Source organism: Castor canadensis, chromosome 14, assembly GCF_047511655.1.
Source record: "Castor canadensis chromosome 14, mCasCan1.hap1v2, whole genome shotgun sequence".
NCBI classification, from domain to species: Eukaryota; Metazoa; Chordata; class Mammalia; order Rodentia; family Castoridae; genus Castor; species Castor canadensis.
In genome coordinates, this window is record NC_133399.1 from 55232026 (window position 1) to 55250161 (window position 18136).

An 18136-nucleotide genomic window follows, 5' to 3' on the forward strand; every position below is an offset into this window, starting at 1 on the left:
TAAAGTTGAATATCAAGTTGGGCAGTCAAGCAACTTTTCATGGATGGGAAACAGAATTAATTATATTATGAGTAAAACAGTAGTAGCTGCCTATCTATTTTGATTTGTATGTACTGTATATGTAGTTCTGCTGGTTACATTTTTCCTTTCAAACCCCTAACTGCTTTGCTTTGCAGATAAACACAGTCCTTTGATTGTTAATATTAAATGAGCTTAGTTTATTTTCTGTCTGAAGTAGAGTTTGGGATGTGACCAAGAAACAAGTTTTTTTCTAAGTAATGAAACACATTCATTAATTCAAGAAATACTTCTTAAATGCTTCTGTCTTAATTGTTTGTAACACAAACAATAGCAAGATATAAATATAAAAACAAAGGATCTTCTTATGTGCCAGATGCTGGAGATGCCAAAGTGAATGACAGAATTCTTCCCTTAAAAATAGTATAGGAGAGGCTTGTATATAAAAATTTCATTAATGTGAAAAGTTCACTTATGGAATAGTGTTGAGAGAATAGGAAAGCAAGCATCTATCTGGAGGATTCAGAGGAGGATTCATTGAGTGGTCTTAAAGGATATAGAATAGTTCTTTGGGATGGTAGGAAATGGGGTCCCATATGATCAAAAGGAACAGATGTGAAAATGAACAGACTTGGGGGTAGGGGAAAGTGTAATGAATTGTGGGAATTAAAGTGGTTTAAGATAAAGAAAATATGGTATAGAGAATAGCAAGAGAAGAGGTTTAGAAAGTACAGAGACTAGATCATACAGGCTCTCCTAGATTATGTTCATTTATCTTTTGTCTTTACCTTCTTTGCCACCAACCAATTCACTATGTAAGCCAAGGTGACTTGTCTATCTCCCATCTTGAAAGTAAGAATTTATAAGGCTAATGTTAGGGACTATGGTTGTATAAATTGCATTAAGCAACCCATTGGTGAATAGACTTTATGTTTGTCATTAAACATAGTATTGGGTATGAGTCATATGGACATGGTTTAAAGTCTTAGTCTGTCATTTACCACCTTCTACTTTAGGCAGTTGCTTAACCTTTTAAAGCCTGTTTCTCCTTTACCAGTAAGGAAAGTGAAATCTTCATCATCAGTGGGAACTCAAAGTGTGAAATAAGTACTTTGTTCCTGACAGGAAGAACTCTTTTTTAATTTTTCTTTTACTCTTGAGTATGTTGCAGACATAGTGCTGATATACCTCGTTACTAATTACTTGTGTGTATTTCCTAAAAACGGGCATTCTCATATGTGACTGTGGTATGATCATCAAATCAGGAATTTAGCACAGAGTACTGTTGATTAACATAAAGACTATTCAAATTAGGTTCTTTGCAGCAGAAGGGAAAAAAATCGTCTGCTGCCATGTTTAGGGCCAGGGTTTTGTACTTCATTTTGTTGTCATGTCTCTTTAGTCTCCTTCTAGTCTGGATCCATTCTATAGTCTTTATCTTTCATGGAATTGACAGTTTTAAAGGTTCAGGTCATTTATTCCATAGAATGTCCATCACTTTGAGCTTGTTTCCTGTTTCATTATGACCTAAAATACCATACAGGTGATGTGTTCGCCTCAGTGCATTGTATCAGAAAGGATAGCATATCTCTTTTGTCTTAGTACAAGTGATGTAAACTTTGATTCCTTGGTTAAGGTGGTATTCTACCATGTTTCTTCTCTGTAAATTTACTGTTTTATAACCTGCAATTAAGTATCTTGTGGTAGTATACTTCGAGAACATGCAGATGTCTTGTTTCTTAAACTTTTACCTGTTAGCTTTAACATTCAGTGATGATTTCTGCCTGAAACATATTTTGTTGGTTCCCAAACATGGCCTTCTAATTCCATTATTTCTTTTACACTTATTAATTGATATTTTACTATAAGAAATAACTTTTTGCTTCCTATTTTTTTATTCAGTCATTTTGTGTAGGTTCATAGATTATTTTACTTTATGGGTTACATAATTTGTTGATATGAGGTTTTTGGTTTTTTTTTTCTCTTCTCTTCTCGATACTGGAGCTTGAACTCAGGGCTTTCACCTTGAGCCACTCTGCCAACCCTCTTTGTGATGGGTATTTTCAAGATAGGGTCTTGAAACCCAGCTTCGAATTATGATCCTCTTGATCTCTGCCTCCTGAGTAACTAGGATTACAGCCGTGAGTCACTGGTGCCTGGCTTGAATATTGATTTTGATGCTTAAATTATTCTAAGTTTAGGTAAGGGTTGGCTCCTGTATCCTTTTGACATGGCTCATCATTTTTATTTACTTCTGGTCATAGCAAGATGTTCTAGGGTTACTGTCTAGCCTAGATCCCTGGTTACTTTTAGTGGACAATGATAGGTAATCGTATTGGTCATCTCTCTGTCACTGTGACAAAATACCTGAGATAGTAGCTTAAAAGGAGAAGAGATTTACTTTGGCTGATGGGTTCAGAGTTTCAGTCATGGGGGCTTGGCCATGTGAAATTGTGTGGATTAAGAGACCACAGCACGGCACATCTTGGTGGGGGCATGTGACAGAGGGGGCTGCTCACTGCATGGCAGCAGGAGCTGAGAAGACAGGAAGGCAGGTGTTAGGGTTACCTCTTAAAGGTAACTGGAGGCACCAGTGACCTAACATCCTTCTATTAGGCGCCACCTCCCAGTAGTGTTCGCTGACCAAGCCATTAACACATGGTGTGGGGTGGGGACAGGAAGAGGGTATTTAAGAACTGCCCTAAAACAGTAATTTTATCTTTCTTTTCTTTCTTTCTTACACTTCAAATTCAGTCCATCAGCGAATCCTGATTCAACTGCTTTTATCTCTGGCTTGGGTAATGAACATAATCTCCAGACTAATCTCTTGGCTTCTATTCTCCCTAATCTAGGCTCTAGTATGTTCTTTACCCAGGGCGCAGTGTAATTCTTTTCAAACTGAGGTTGTATCATACCACTTCTCTGCTAAGAAAACCTCCATTGTCTTTCAGTGGTTTTTGTCGTTGTTTTGTTTTTTTGGTAGGACTGGAGTTTAAACTCTGGGCCATGCACTTGCTAGGCAGGTGCCCTACCACTTGGGTCGCACCTCCAGTCCTTTTATGCTCTTAGCTATTTTTTAGGTAGGGTCTTGCATTTTTGTCTGGGGTTGGCCTCTGACTACAGTCCTCCTACTTACAGTCTCCTGCATAGCTGAGATCATAGGCACGTGCCACCACACCCTCTTAATGATTGAGATGGGGGTCTTCCTCACCTTGAACTATGATCCTTCCAATGTCTTCCTTTTGAGTAGATGAGATTAAAGGGGTGAGCCACTAAATCTAGCCTTTTGCTTGGAATTTTTAAAAGGCAAAATCTTTAGTCTCATCTTTTAGGTCCTGTTTGGTGTTGTACCTGCTCCCTTGTTTGGTTGCTTTCCTTTTACTCTTGCCCTTGTGCACATCAGTCACAGGCCTTTTCTTCTTCAGAAAAATGAGTAGACTCTTACTGTAGCACTTGTTATTTCCTCTGTCTGGATTGCCCTTCCTGCACTCTAGGTGCCTAGTTGGCTCCCTGCTCACTTCCTTTAGGTCTCCACTCAATACATCATGTTCCAGAGAGGCCTTTCCAGACTCACATTAAGATAGCACACTGTCACCTCCATTTTGTCACTCTTATCCCCTTATCTGCTTGCTTTTCCTGCATAGTACTCATTACTTCTTGAATTTAAATATTTATTTGTAGAATGTAAATGCCTTAAAAACAGAGACTTTTTCTTTGGTCTCTGCTGTGTACTGAGTACTTGGACTGTAGTAAAGGCTCAGTAAATATTTGTTTAGTGAATAAGTATTTGCAACTTTCTGCTGGGAGAAATGGAACAGGAGTTGGAAACTAAGAGTGTGGAGAAAAAAAATAACTAGATAGTTAAAAGAGGGTGGTGAGCCTTGCAGAGGCCAATGGAGACAATGTAAATTTATATTGATGATAATCTGGCTAATTATATGTCTCTCCTGGCATTTTATAAAAATCTGATGGTGGTCCGTGTATATATCTGGCATTAAGGAATTAAACATCTATTGGAAGACTAATTCATGCTTTAAAACTGATAACACACTAAAATTCTGATGATGGTGATATTTCTCTACAGGGTTCATTCATTTAGTATTCATGTGCCTGGCTTGGTCCTAGAGCTGTGTAGGTGAAGACATGAGTTCATGAAGCTCTCAATCTCATAAGTGAGACAAGACAGTAAACAATTATAAAGATTATGGAAAGAATGCTATAAATACAAACTGATAGCAGCAGGAAGAAAATAAGAATGTAGTGAGAGATTTTAACTGGGCCCTCCTGATCTGGACTGCTGAGGCCTGAGTTTGGAGGATGTGTGAGAAAGGAAGACTTTTTTGAGGAAGAATTGTACAGAGATCTACAAGGTGAATAGGAAGTTGGCAAGGCAAAGAGCTAGGGAGAAGAGTGACACAAGGGGATTGCCTTGGTAAATGTCTTGAGGCATGAAAGAACTTGGTAAGTTTGAAGACTTGAACTCTTCAAACTACAGTACAAGAGTCACATGTCATGAAGCTGGATGACAGACAGGTAAGAAGTTAGGATAGGGGTTTTTATCATATTGTAATGGGAAGTCATGAAATGGATTATAATAGGATAAGCTTTGCATTAAGACCTGATTTTTCTTGGCCACTGTATAAAGAATGGGTTAGAATTGGGCAAGAGTGGAAGCAGGGAACACTCTGGCTTTTGCAGGAATCTGCATAAAAGAAAATTGATCATCAGATTGTAACATGAACATGTTTATAAGAAACAGTTTCCATGATTGGGGTAAGTGAGTGTTTAAAGATAATTGATGTGGGCTCAAGAAAACAAGCATGACAGCAGACGGTGCTCCTGTTCCAAACCAAATCACCTAAAAGAGAGGAAAAGGCTGAACTCTACCCCTAAACCCACCATATTGGGAGGCTTGCTAGGAATGTGACCACAGATCCACATCATGGAGATATTCTCCACCTGTGGGAAAATTAAAATGAGAGAAATTGGCCATAATAGTTAATCTTTTGAGGTATTTAACAGTGAAGGATGGCAGAGAAAGAAATAGTACATAGTGGGGTAAAGATGTGAGGGAAAAAAAAGTATGCTTTTTTTTTTTTTTCAATGTAGAAGGAATAGCAGCTATTTCTCTGGCAACGAGAATGACCTACTAAGGAAATCTAATGATTACAAAAAGGGAGGGGGAAATTATTAGAATGATGTCTTTGAGTAGGTACAAGAAGTTATAAACTAATGCACAAGTGGAGGCATCGGCCTTAGATAAGGGTACAGACAAATTTATCCAAAGTGTTAGGGAAAGACGGGATGATATATGGGCACAAAGGTTTAGATGTAGAGATGTGGCCAAAGAAAGATATAGAAGTTTACTTCAAGTTTTTTAGTGCAGTAGGAATCACATGCATTGGCTGAAAATGAAGTTGGAGTAAGAGCTGTCCTGAGGAAACAGGAGAGGGTATGAAATTGTGTCTTAGGAGAACTGGAGAGTGAAGAGTGCAAAAGCATAAAGGACCCTTTTAGTGATTGTTAACTATAAATTGAGATGAGTTAGCATGATCCTGTTTTTCTTCAACCATGTCCAAAATTTGAGTCTGATAAATTAGATTATGTAGAGAATAGAATTTAACATGGTTTGAGATTTTGTTGTTGAATATAGAGAAGCAAGAAAGGGTGTATACAAAGATAGGTGTTAAAATGAAAGACGTTAGAATCTAAATTAAGAGAAAGGAGGACATGAGGAGAGTGAAAGCTGGTAAGGTCACACTGGATTAGAGGTCCTATAGAGAGAACAGAGGACAGAATTCTAGATTTTATTAATATGGCTTTAAATTTAAAAAAAAAAAAGGTAGTAAAGGAGATGGCTGAGTGTAGGCCAGAAAGACTTAGAAGAAATAGACAGTAAGTACTTTATACTCTAATGAGCTTTTGTGGCTTAGTTGGGTATCACTCTTTAGACAGGCCACAACTCTTTATGCATAGCTCTGAAATGCAGAGTCCTGAATGCTTTCTATAAAAAATCATTGTTAAAATATACATACCAAAATTCATCCTTTTGTCCATTAAGTGTATAGTTCATAAATACATTCACATTGTTGAATACCTATTCTCCAGAACTTTTTTATCTTTACCTTTAAAACTGAAACTGGGAGGAGCTATGTATGGCAGGAAGATCCTGCTCTTTGGTGTAAATTGCAGTCAACTAGGGTTTTAGTTTCTCCGACTAAAGTTAGAAGTGAGAGTTTAGATAGTGAGGCTGCCATTCCTGCCTTTGAACATCTCAGAAGAGGAGAATGGATTTATCAGGAGTGAAAAAGAGGAGCTTGCTAGGAAGACAATAAAAAGAAAATAATAAAAGGTTAAGCACTAGGGTTCCTTCTACCAAATGCAAGACCACTCTGATGAGAAGCCCAAGGATGACTGAAAGAGCCACCAAGGTGTCAAGTGAGGACTGTAACAGGAATAAGACTCAAAAGAGGTGCAGTGCTTCCAGTGGAGGCAGCAGCACCAGGGACTGTTCCAACTGGAGATCTAGCACCAGCACAGGCTCGAGCAATGGCTATAGTGCCTCCTCTGCATCCAGCTGCTTGGGAAACTCCAGCCTGTTTCTAGCTCCAGTTCCATCAGCTCCTCCGGCTCCTCTGGCCCTTCTCAGTAGAGGCATGACAACAGGCAGTGCTCCTGTTCCAATCTAAACCATCTGAAAGACAGGAAAACCCACCAAAGTGCACATTGGGAGGCTCACTGGGAATGTGACTGAGGATACCATCATGGAGATATTCTCCACCTGTGGGAAAATTAAAATGGTTCACATGCCTGAGAGGATGTATCCTAACATATCTAAAGACTATGCATATGTAGAATTTGAGAATCCAGATAAAGCTGAGAAGGCACTGAAGCACATGGACAAAGGACAACCAGTGACCAGCCAGTATATCACTGCTACTGCTATGTTTCCCCCTGCCTAGCCCACTCCCTCTGCAATTTAGCCCTCCCTGGAGAATGCTGCCACGACCACCTGTGGGGCTCATCCCATGGATGACAAGGTCCCCCTCTCCCAGGTGCAGGTCCCTAGGGTAGTCCTAATCTCCCAGCCACCACCACCACCACAGGAGCCATTTTGGCTCCAACTCCTCCCAATAAGCAGGGCCACTGAAGCTCACCCCTGTGTGTCCCACCCAGCTCAGTTTTGTCAGTTCTTTAGACAAAGGACGTTCAGTAGGAAAGGATCCCTCACCCAGGCAGGCTCCAAAGGCAGCCGTTGAGACATTTCCTCTGCAAGTCAATTCTGGCTGCCTAAGTGCTGTGGGTTAGGGCTGTGCCCATAAAGGTGCCCTATAGTTTTCTGGCTAGAAGGCTCATAGATTCCTGGTTCCTGAGAGTGTTTAGAGGCAGGGCCAGCAGGCACAAGCAAGTGGCAATGTGCTCAGCCTTTGCACAGATGACATGGGTCTAGTCTGGCAACCAGATCATGCCCTTACTGTTGCTGTAAGCATCTTGCAGGAAAGAGGAACAAGCTGCTCGTAGGCCTGGCCCTTAGTCTCCTGCTTTAGTCCTTTTCCAGTCTAAGATCAAATGCCCTGAGAGTTCCCCATACCCCACGTTAGTTGCCATAAATGGGTCTATCTTTCCATGTCTCCACATACACTCCACACCATGTCTCCTTTACTCTCTGAAACTGGTGAGTAAATTGAGCCAGCTCTACAGGGTCATCACGGAGCCTACCCCCACTCCCACCCCATTTCTCTTGCCATTCATGTTAATCTTGCAGATTACCTTGGCATTGTGTATATTGATAGGTTGTTTACTGCTTGAGCCACACCTCCAGTCCATTTTTCTCTGGTTATTTTTGGAGATATAACAAGATATAATAGGTCTCGTGACCTGTTTGCATTACCTGGCCTCAAATCTCAGTCCTCCTGATCTCAGCCTCCCAAGTAGCTAGGATTACAACTGTGAATCACTGGTGCCTGGCTATATTGTTTTGTTTGTTTGTTATCTTTTATTGTACAAGCAGTACTATGAAATTTTGAGTTTTGTAACTTTGTAGCATTTTAGATAAGGTTGTGTTTGTACTTTGTTGGTAACAAAATTATATTGAATAAACCTAGAGTTGAAATTTAAAAAAAAAAAACCTAGATGGGTGCTAGTAACATCTATAATCCTAGCTACTTGTGAGGCTGAGATTGAGAGGATCTCAGTTCCAGACCAGCCCAGGGGAAAAAGCTAGCTAGACCCCATCTCACTTGTAAAAAACTCAGCATGGTGGCATGTGCAACCATGCAGGAAGGTTAAAATGGATCGAAGTCCAGGGCTAACCTGGACAAAAAGTGAGATCCTCCTGCAAAGTAATGAGAGCAGAAAGGACTGGAGATATGGCTCAAGAGGTAGCTGCATCTGGCTAGGAGGTAGAAAGCCCTGAGTTCAAACGCCAGTACTGCAAAAGACAAAACCCTGAAATTCTGTATCCAACAAGAACCACCCCCTCCCAACACACATACACATCGGCAGCCACCATTCCAGTTCTCTGTAGTTTATACCTTGAAGTGGATTTGCTGGATGATGTGATAATTTTCTGCATGTAATTTTTTGAGTAACTGACCTTTTGCTTTTCACTGTCAGTCTGTTTTCCACATCATTTTATATTCCCACCAGCAATGGGACTAGGGTTTCAATTTCTCCATATCCTTACCAATACTTGTTATTTTCTGGTCTTTTTTTTTTTTTTAAATAATAACCATCCTAATAAGTATAAAGTAGTATTTTATTGTGATTTGATTTGCATTTCCCTAATTAGTAATGTTGAGTGTCTTTTCATGTGCTTATATGTATCTGTATATCTGAAACCAGAGGTTTAAGGCCCAGGACCAAATTGCAGGGGTTTCACATGCCAGATCTGACCGCTTGCCTGACAAGTAACAGTGAAGGGCAAAGAAAGGAGGTTTATTGTGCTACACAAATGGGCAGGCAGCCATGAGAAGAGGCAAGAGTTAGCATTTCTACCCACATTCAGCCATCTTCTGGAGTACAACTGTGAGCTTTAGGTTTAAATAGAGAATGTAGGCAGGACTGAAAGCTATACATAGTTAAATAGTCCTAGTCACAGGCGTGTCCTGGTTGGTCATTATCTCAGTCCTAAGTTGAGAGGGGTTCCGGAGAAATGGTTATTGTTATCATTGCTTAAGGGAAACAATCTGTCAGGATAAGCAAGTCATTATTGCCTGGCTGTTAGTCTGTCCTGAGAAGGCTCCTTTCCTTAGGGGCAGTTTTCTTCATCTCCTTGTAAATTCGTTCTGTTACTCCTATCCTTCCTGGTTTCCAAGGTGGCTGCCAGGTGTGGATGGCTCAGAACAAAGACATACAAAAATGGAGATAGAGAGGCTGAGCTTTTCTTGAGTTTTTACTTAATTTGTAGGCCCAAGTAAGGTCACTGCTTTTCAGCAAAGGCAGTTACATATCTTCTTTGGAGAGTGAGGAAAAAAAAACTCATTTTACAGTGAATCTCAATTCACCTAAACTCAGTTGTTGGTAATCATGATTTGAATTGATAGGAGACTGTTTAGTTCTTTATTTATACTAGTTAATGTGACTGTTCATATATTTCACTAAAGAAATGTTAATATGCCTGATTATGGAGTGTTATCCCAAATTCTACTGAGCTATGTATATACTGTAATCCTTTTCTAAAATCAGAAAACATTGTAATTCTAAAACATACTCTAAAAGTCTTTGGATAAGAGGTTATAGAATGTAGCTTCATTTCTTTGGGAAAAACATACACATAAGCTTTTGGAATCCACATTAATTAGTTGAGGGTTACTTCCTATCTCACCTCTAGCAGTGAGAGAATGTTTATGCTTCACTCTTACTATTTCTAGCCTGGTGTTTTGCCTCCTATCCCCTCTGAGTCTTGTTTTTTTCATCTGTAAAGTGGGTGTATTTTCCTAACTTTGTGGGATTGATTGTGGGAATTAAATGAGACAACCATGGAAAAGGTTCTCAGAGTCTAGCACAGGATGTGCTCCGTGACTGCTGGTTCTCTCTTGTCCTTCCACTTGTGGATGGAGGAAGAGAACACATGAACTCATTCTTACATCCCTCTTTTATCAGATGACTTTTAATCCCTAATGGATGGAATTACTTACTATGATCTTTCTATGGGAAAATGTTCAAATGCCAGAAAAACATCTCTTCTTCCCATATTTCCTTCTATTACTGGTAAGGGCACATCCCACTCTCATACTCTCGCCTCAAAATGTCATTTCCCCCTGGGAGTGGAAAGAGAAGGTGGGTCCAGGGAGAACTGTGAGTGGAGAGACAGGGAAAGGAAGCAGGGCAACATTTGCATAAGTTATAATTTGGATATTTGTACTAGGTCTGGAGTTGGGGACTATAGGACTGACCTCTGTGTATTAGAAATTGGCATCAGGTCATTTAATGAAGCTGAGTTTTTGTAAAAGAATAATAATCTTGTGAAGTGCTAGTGATAAAAAAGTTTCATTACCTAGAAATAAGCATATTTAAGATTTTCTTTTAGTTTAGAGCATTTAATACCCTCCTACCTTAGTGATTTTAGACTAAGAGGTTAATTCTGTCCTGAAATAAATTATATTATCTTTTAAAGAATTGGGTGTATTTATGTGAGAAGATGATCATGAAATGGCAGAACTTGCTTTAAAAGTTTAAAAAAATGTATCTTGTGCTCTTCATTATATTAGATACCTGCCACTTTGGAAAGTTGTGGGTTTAATGAGTGAGTGTTTTGGCTGAAATTTTTAAATAGCCTCACAAAGGTAGACTTGTAGTAATTCAAAGTGACAGTTTCATTTTGGTAGGGACTGGGTCAGTGAGTAGTTTAGGTATGCAGTTGTGTCTACTTCCTTAGTAGAGCCTGTTAACTTCTAAACCTCAGTGAATGGAAACACGTTTGCTCTGGAGGCTGCACAGGGGAGGGAGTTGGGAGTGGTGGAGGACATGCATGAGCGCATGTGCTGGAGCATTGTACAGCACAGGTGTGGCAGAGGTAATCTGCCACAAATCTAATTCTGTACAGACTCAGTTGCGGTGATGTGCAAGCAATTATACTGGAACTGGATGTCCACTTTTACGTCAGGCATCCGCCTAGAAGAGCAGCGGACAGCTGATGGGAAGGTTCTCACACAGCAGGCAGTCCCACGGCAGGTGCATGGTTCAGGTTTCATATCTCCCCTTTGATCTGTGCCTTAGGAAATAGATTTGATTTCTGGTATTTGGTTATTCCAGTATTTTCTTGTATTACTGTTGTTATTTTGAGTTGTGATGATAGATGGGAAGATCCTATTTTATGATTTAGAATACTTGATTTTGTAATGTAATTTGTAGTCTTAAAGAATAATCTTTTAAACCTCTTCCCCCCACCCTGCTTTTTTTTTTTTTTTTTTACAAAGTTGTGTTTGGTTCTTGAGAAATTAAGGGTATCTAATTTTAACCTCTGCTTGTGTATTTATATGTTTTTTGCATTTGGAGGAGTCATAGTACTTGCTGGTGATGTAACACAAATTATCCAAATAGTAGGTGGTGATCTTTTGTTTTGAGGTGTGTGAGAAAGAGCTCAAGGTCTCACTTGGCTATATTCCAACATGAAACCTGAGATAAATCCCTTGGCCTTTTGTGAAAGGGAACAGTTAGGAGGACCAGGGAGAGTTCTTCAGTGAGTTGTGATGAAGAGGCTTCTTTGTTATAAATGAATTCATATGGAATCAGCAAACAAAAATCTTTAATCTTTTTAGTTTGTTTATGTATGTATATCTGTGGGCTCCAGCAATGGATTTTTAATAATCTTTGCTCTTTAAAACATAATGTTGAAGGATAATTTTGATTGCTGTATAATCAAGTTTTTTGTCCTTATATTTAATGAGACTAAATTCTGTAGCTCTTTTTTTTTTAGGTCAGTTTATTTATAAAGCATCTGTGATAAATACACACACATGCATGCATATGTGTGGGTGTAGAGCAAATCAAATTGCCTTTGAATTTAAGGTTTTAAAATCTGACCTTTCTCGACTTTAGCAATGGCTTATATTTGACTTACTGGTATAGAAATTAAGCAAGTAATAAAGGCTTTAGAAGTCACTTTTTCTGGATAGTGTACTTAGATTATTGCATAGATGAAGAGGGGCATACTGAAAGTAGACAAAAAATTTGTTGTTTTTTTTTTTTTTGTCAAATCTTTGCAGATCTACTAATAAGTGAATTTTAGGTGTAGTGTGAAGTGAACTGAAGAAGACTTTCTTGATACTTCTTTTGTCATTTTCATTTTACATTGTTCTTAAATATTTACTTTCCCAAATCAGAAAAGCATTCTTTTCTGTATGCACTTACACATGCAGTAAGCCACTTCTGTTGTCAGCTGAGGCAAGTGTGCAGCATCCTCCTCTTTAAAATGTATTTTGTAAAATTTATTTTATATCCTTAAGTGCTAGCAGTTTTCTTTTAATACTTCTGTGATTAATGGACTAAGCTTGAGAAAAGTATTCTCAGTGTTACTAAACATAGAAAGTACAGTGACACCGACTGCATTTGGTTCTTAGAGATTCATTACCATTTTATTCTTTCTTTGAATGCTCTATTTAAAGAATAATACAGCTTATTTCAGAACTTGTTACCTTGTTCCTGACTTTTTGTTCTCATGAAATCCTAAGGAGAAAAGATAACATTTAGATTCAGATTCCCCCCAACCCACGTCAGTGTATTTAATTTAGCTAACTTTTGTAATGTATTTCTTGATTACACAGAAAGTTGGAGTGACTGGCCCCCCTGACCCACAAGTCCGCTGTCCCTCTGTCATTGAGTTTGGGAAGTATGAAATTCACACCTGGTACTCCTCCCCATATCCTCAAGAATACTCAAGGTATGTTTTGAGAGACTCTTTCCTTTTCTGCTTTTAGCTTCTTAGGACTCTAGAACTAGAAGAGCTCTGAATTGGGGGCTTTTAAATGTCCATGATAGCAGCAGCATGCTTTGTCAGTCACTTAATTCCACATGGCTTTAGATTTTCTTTACTGTAATCTGTTCAAAGCTGTTGTTTAAAATTAAAAATGTTACACATGGTCAGAATGAAAGAGAACTTTCTTTCACAGAAGTATTTCTTTACTCTTCACATTAATTTTTTAAAAGAAAAACCAATCATACGTAACTATAATAAAGTTTCACATGCATAGCCTTTGATCTAAATTTTTATAATTTAACAAACTTATTAGGTGCTGTATTTTTTCAGAAATAACTAAACAAATGAAGTAGCACAGTATTATGTCTAAATAGCTTGAGTGTCCGGATATGAAAATTAGTCACTCTCTAGGTTTTTGGGATGAGACAGCATGTATAGCGGAGCCAAATTGGTTTCATGACTCTGATCTAACATTTATAAGTGGTATACCTTAGAAGTCGCTCAACTATCCCATGCCTCAGTTTCTTCATCTATAAAGTGGAGATACTCAGCATTTGCTTCAGAGGGTTATTGTGAACATTAAATGAGATAAAGCATGGAAATCACTTAGAAAATGTTAAGTGCTCAATACATTAGTTGTATTTTTTCCTTTAGGGTTGAAATTAAAAGAAGTGAAACAAGATGTAATAAAAATGTTATACTTCAATTTATTATTTGTAGTATAGCGATCACATTGTTCTGTGAAGTAACAGTTTTCTAAGAAAATTTATTATAAGAAATAATAAATTAATATCTAGTAACATTGTCCAAAATACTAGTAAAATTAATTAATTTAGACATACAATATGTATAGTGGAAAGAAACCAGGAATAAGACAATATAGCTGTTTAAAGGCCTTCCACTGAAAGTCAGCATCTTTTAATTTTTCTTTTCATGTAACTTCCCAACATGGTTCCCAAGTGTATAGCAGAAGTAGAAAAATAGGAGCACGGATGCTATTATAGACCCTGACCCCAGTTAAGAAATGATAGCTAATAAAAAAGAGGCAAAATTAAAACTCTAAGAAACATACAGGCTCATGAAACACAGCAATTGAGAACTGTCCACTGTAGGATCAGTTAGCCCTGAACTGACAGTAAACTGTGGTATTACTTCTAAGCAGTACTCTGTAACATGGAATAGCAACAATTAAGCTGAGTTTGTTAAGATACTAAATTATATATACTCTTACACAGTTATATATAACTCTGTGTGTGTGTGTGTGTGTGTGTGTGTGTGTTATATAAGGCAGGAATTCCTCTACCTACAAAACTCGGTGCTCAAGGTAACTCGTTCCTCAGGGATTTTGTATAGCCATGATCTTGAATGAGCAAAAAAAATATGCTGATTGGGTGTGGTGGCACACATCTGGAATGCCAGCTAAATGGAATAACTAAAAAGCAAAAAAGGAGTGGGGATATGGTTCAAATTCCAGTATTACATTAAAAAAAAGAAGAAGAAATATGCTGAGGAATTAATTTTTTCATGAGGCACAGTAAATTATTATTAAGCAAATTGTTTACTAGCTGTTCAGATTCCAGTATTACAGTTAAAAAAAGAATAAGAAATATGCTGAGGGATTAATTTTTTTCAGGAGGCACAGTAAATTATTTTTAAGCAAGTTGTTTACTAGCTGTCCACATTACAAGACTGCTCAGCATAGAGAAGAAAGAAGAAAGCTTGTTTAACAAGCTATCTATTGTTCCAAGGATTGTATTGTGGTACAAATAGATTGAAATCACACGCACCTTATGTCTTCTACTCAAGGGAAGAAAGGAAGTAGAGAGCCAGCGTCAGCACTTGCTTTTCAAGAGATGATGAGACTAGAATCATGAACTGTTTTTTGTTTGTTTTTAAAAAAAAAACAAAACAAAATACTGAAAAGATCCATTGAAATTGCTGCTTTGTGTTCTGGTGAGATTGTCACTAGAACCAGGCACAACGGAACTGGTTGTAAGTGATGGAGTAAACATTGCTAGCAGAAAATAACAAAAAAACTATAATGGGAATCATAATAGAAGGCAGAGGAGGACAAAAACTGTAATGTCAACTTCCTTCAGGCAAAGTTTTAACATTTCTTCTACGTTTCTTTATCTGTTGCGGTTCCTTAAGGTTTTCACTAGAAAGTACTCAATAATTTAATATAGTATCTTTACTAATTACGAACTTTTTTCCTATATAGGCATTCTCTTACATTTTTTTTAAAACTACATGTATCTTTAATGAGTGTGGTAGTTTTAATTATGAGTTCTTTTAAACTTTAGTTTAGTAAAATGTTAGACATCTTTTATTTTCCAAATAATAAACCTCTATCCTTGACACCTTCTTACTGTTCTGTACCAGTTTATTTTCTTATTATTAATGGTTTTAAACACTTAAAAAGTATTCTAAATCTGAAAGCAAGCAAAAACAAGGCAATTGGAATAAATAAAAAAGAAAAGATCACAAGGGGGAAAATCTTTTGGGGAATAAGATTATGCTTTAAGGATTGTTCCATTATATACAAATATTTGTATGCACATTATATGTCAGGTAATCTTGTATCCCTGTTTTTAAAAAAGCAGCAATGAAACAATATTCATACTCAATATTTCATTTGTAGCAATCTTTGATTAAGTCTTAGACATTGAAAACTGCAAAGAATTTTTAACCATGAATTTCTCCACAGGGCTATGGCAGAGAAAAGTTCATATAGACCCCCACCATTTAAAACATGACATACATGGGCTAAAGGGAAGAGAAATTGTTATCATGGGATACCCATCCACTCCTGAGCTGCTTAGAGTTTAGTTTGATAATCTCTTTACTGTGAGATCATTTGCAGGTCTTGGCAAAGTAGATCCCACAGAATAGAGTAGTTTAAGATGTTTCCTTTGCCTTTTGATTCTCTTTCTGTCTTGATTCAATGCATAGATTAGAACCAGATTTGATTTTGCATAATCTCAGTTATTGAAGGAAATAAACAGAATCCTTTGTATAGTAGTTATTAATTACCATTCATTGAGCTTGGAACTGGGCTAAGCATCTCTGGAATAATTCTGTGAGGTGAACAAATTTTTTTTTTTTTCATTTTACAGACCAGGATGCAGCAAGCATATTGAAGGTAATATAGACTATACATGTTAGAACTAGCATTTAAGCCCACTTCTTTCTTACCACAGTCATAACCTTTGACCACTGAGCTTACACTATTCCATGTAGTATGTGTAACCTGGCTGATACCTTAATCTTTGATGTAAGTTAGTATTTGTGTAATTTTTGTTGAAATTGTACTATAAGTTGATCTAGTATAAACGTCACACAGACTGCTGCTATCTTGGGCTTTATTCAAAAGCCAGTGGTACTATAGGAACTCCTGGGAAAAAAATACTTGCACTACTCTTAGAAGTAAGGGGATTACACAGAGCTGCAGCCAGCCCTGATTTTGCAGGCTGGAGTGTCAGCACATTAGCAGACTTTAGAATAAACTTCAGGTATGGAGGCTGCACCCCACAGTACAGCTGAGCAAAGCCCACACACACCTAGGTTGATTCTATTAGGAAGAAGAGTATGAAGCCTAGGCTACTTAGCAAGTTTGAGGCGAATCTGGGATATGCAGCCAAGACTGTGTCTCACAAAATCCAGCACCAAAAGCAGTCCCAGCAGAATTCTTTAGGGCTAGCAGTATATGTAACCTCCACAAGTGCATTTCATTTTGTGGTGTCTAGTGTTCTTTCTATTTAGTACATTTTTTCAATGAGAGAACTGCAGACATTTGTACATTACTAAAGGAAGTACTCTGTTTTTTTAGGTGATTCCCTTTATATTGACAATGTCATCCCAGTGGGCTTGATTATAACAGTCTGGGACCTTGAAAATCTTTTCAGCAAAAAATCTATTGCAATAAAGTTGATCATAATGCTTGCTTTTACTTTATTATTTTCATATAATAACATTCACTAAAGTTTTTTTTTTTAATTGCCAATAAAAGTATTCAACATCTTGCTATTCTGAGGTAATGGCATGAACTCATAATTTACCAGATAAGATTTGGAGGTAATTTTTTCAAGAGATTTCATTTCTTCTAATATTTTATCTAGTAAGTTGGTTACTGTTAGACTTTTTTAATAAAAAAATGGCTTTCTTTCACACATGATAAAAGTCAAAGAGTTCTTTCTTTTTCAAGAACTTTTCTTTTTAAAAAATGTTTCCTGAAAAGTAACATTTGTTGACTATGTATTTTTTAATTGGCAGGTAAAATTATATGTATTTATCATATACAACATGCTGTTTTGAGGTAGACATTATGAAATGACTCAGTGTAGCTAATTAGCATAAATTATACTTTATCTTCATGTCTATGCCCTGAGACCTAAAGCAGTTGGATTAGATGCTCTTAAAGTTAATATTTATCTTTGCTGTAATTTGTAAAGCTTAAGCTTAGGTGGTCTGTCACCTTTTTTTTTTTTTTTCTTTTTTTTCTTTTGGTGTGACTGGGGTTTGAATTTGGCTTTGGGATTGCAAAGCAGACACTTTACCGGTTGATCCATGCCTCCAGTCCATTTTTACTCTGGTGGTTTTGAAGAAAGGATCTCTCTGTTTTCACCAGGCTGGCCTTGAACCACCATCTTCCTGGTCTCAGCCTCCCAAGTAGCTAGGATTACAGGTGTGAGGCCACTGATGCCCAGCTACTGTTTTTCTTTTTAAATATTCTTAAAAGCACAGAATTAATTGTGCCTACGTATCTCATACTCTCATTTTAGGAAATATATTAGTTTGTGACATTTAGCCCTCAAAATGAAACTGTACTCAAATAGTAGTATTTCCGTATCTTCTTATTGTGACAATTTAAAGTTGTTTGTTGAGAATTTAGCACAGGTAAGTAGTAGAAAGTTAGGGAGAGGCTGCCATTCTTCCACCTTCCTTTTAAGAAGAAATCAAAGTCCAGATATTCAAGATGATAGCCCGGTCATTGTGGGTCACTTCTTTAACTTAGACTTAGTTAATACATTTAGTGCCCATATTAGTTGATGATGGTCATAGTGGTGGCTGTTTTTGAGGTTTGTAGCTCTGGAGGTAAAAGAAGGAAAAGATGTTTGTCTCATGGCCATCCCTTTTCTGAAGAGCAGGGCTTGAGACAGCAAAGGAAACACTAGTCACCCAGGACTCAGCTCTTTTCCA

General features: G+C 37.6%; 1 protein-coding gene and 1 pseudogene across 3 annotated transcripts in view; both read left to right on the forward strand.

Annotated features, from left to right (window-relative positions):
• Nucleotides 1-18136, forward strand: part of Kat6a (lysine acetyltransferase 6A) — a 105236-nt gene that overhangs the window by 65065 nt on the left and 22035 nt on the right. For all 3 annotated transcript variants that reach the window (XM_074054592.1, XM_074054593.1, XM_020153856.2), the window contains one exon: nucleotides 12786-12901. In XM_074054592.1, the coding sequence (XP_073910693.1) occupies nucleotides 12786-12901 (116 nt within the window). The remainder of the gene's footprint in view (nucleotides 1-12785; nucleotides 12902-18136) is intronic.
• LOC109678225 (uncharacterized) lies at nucleotides 6-12779 on the forward strand (annotated as a pseudogene).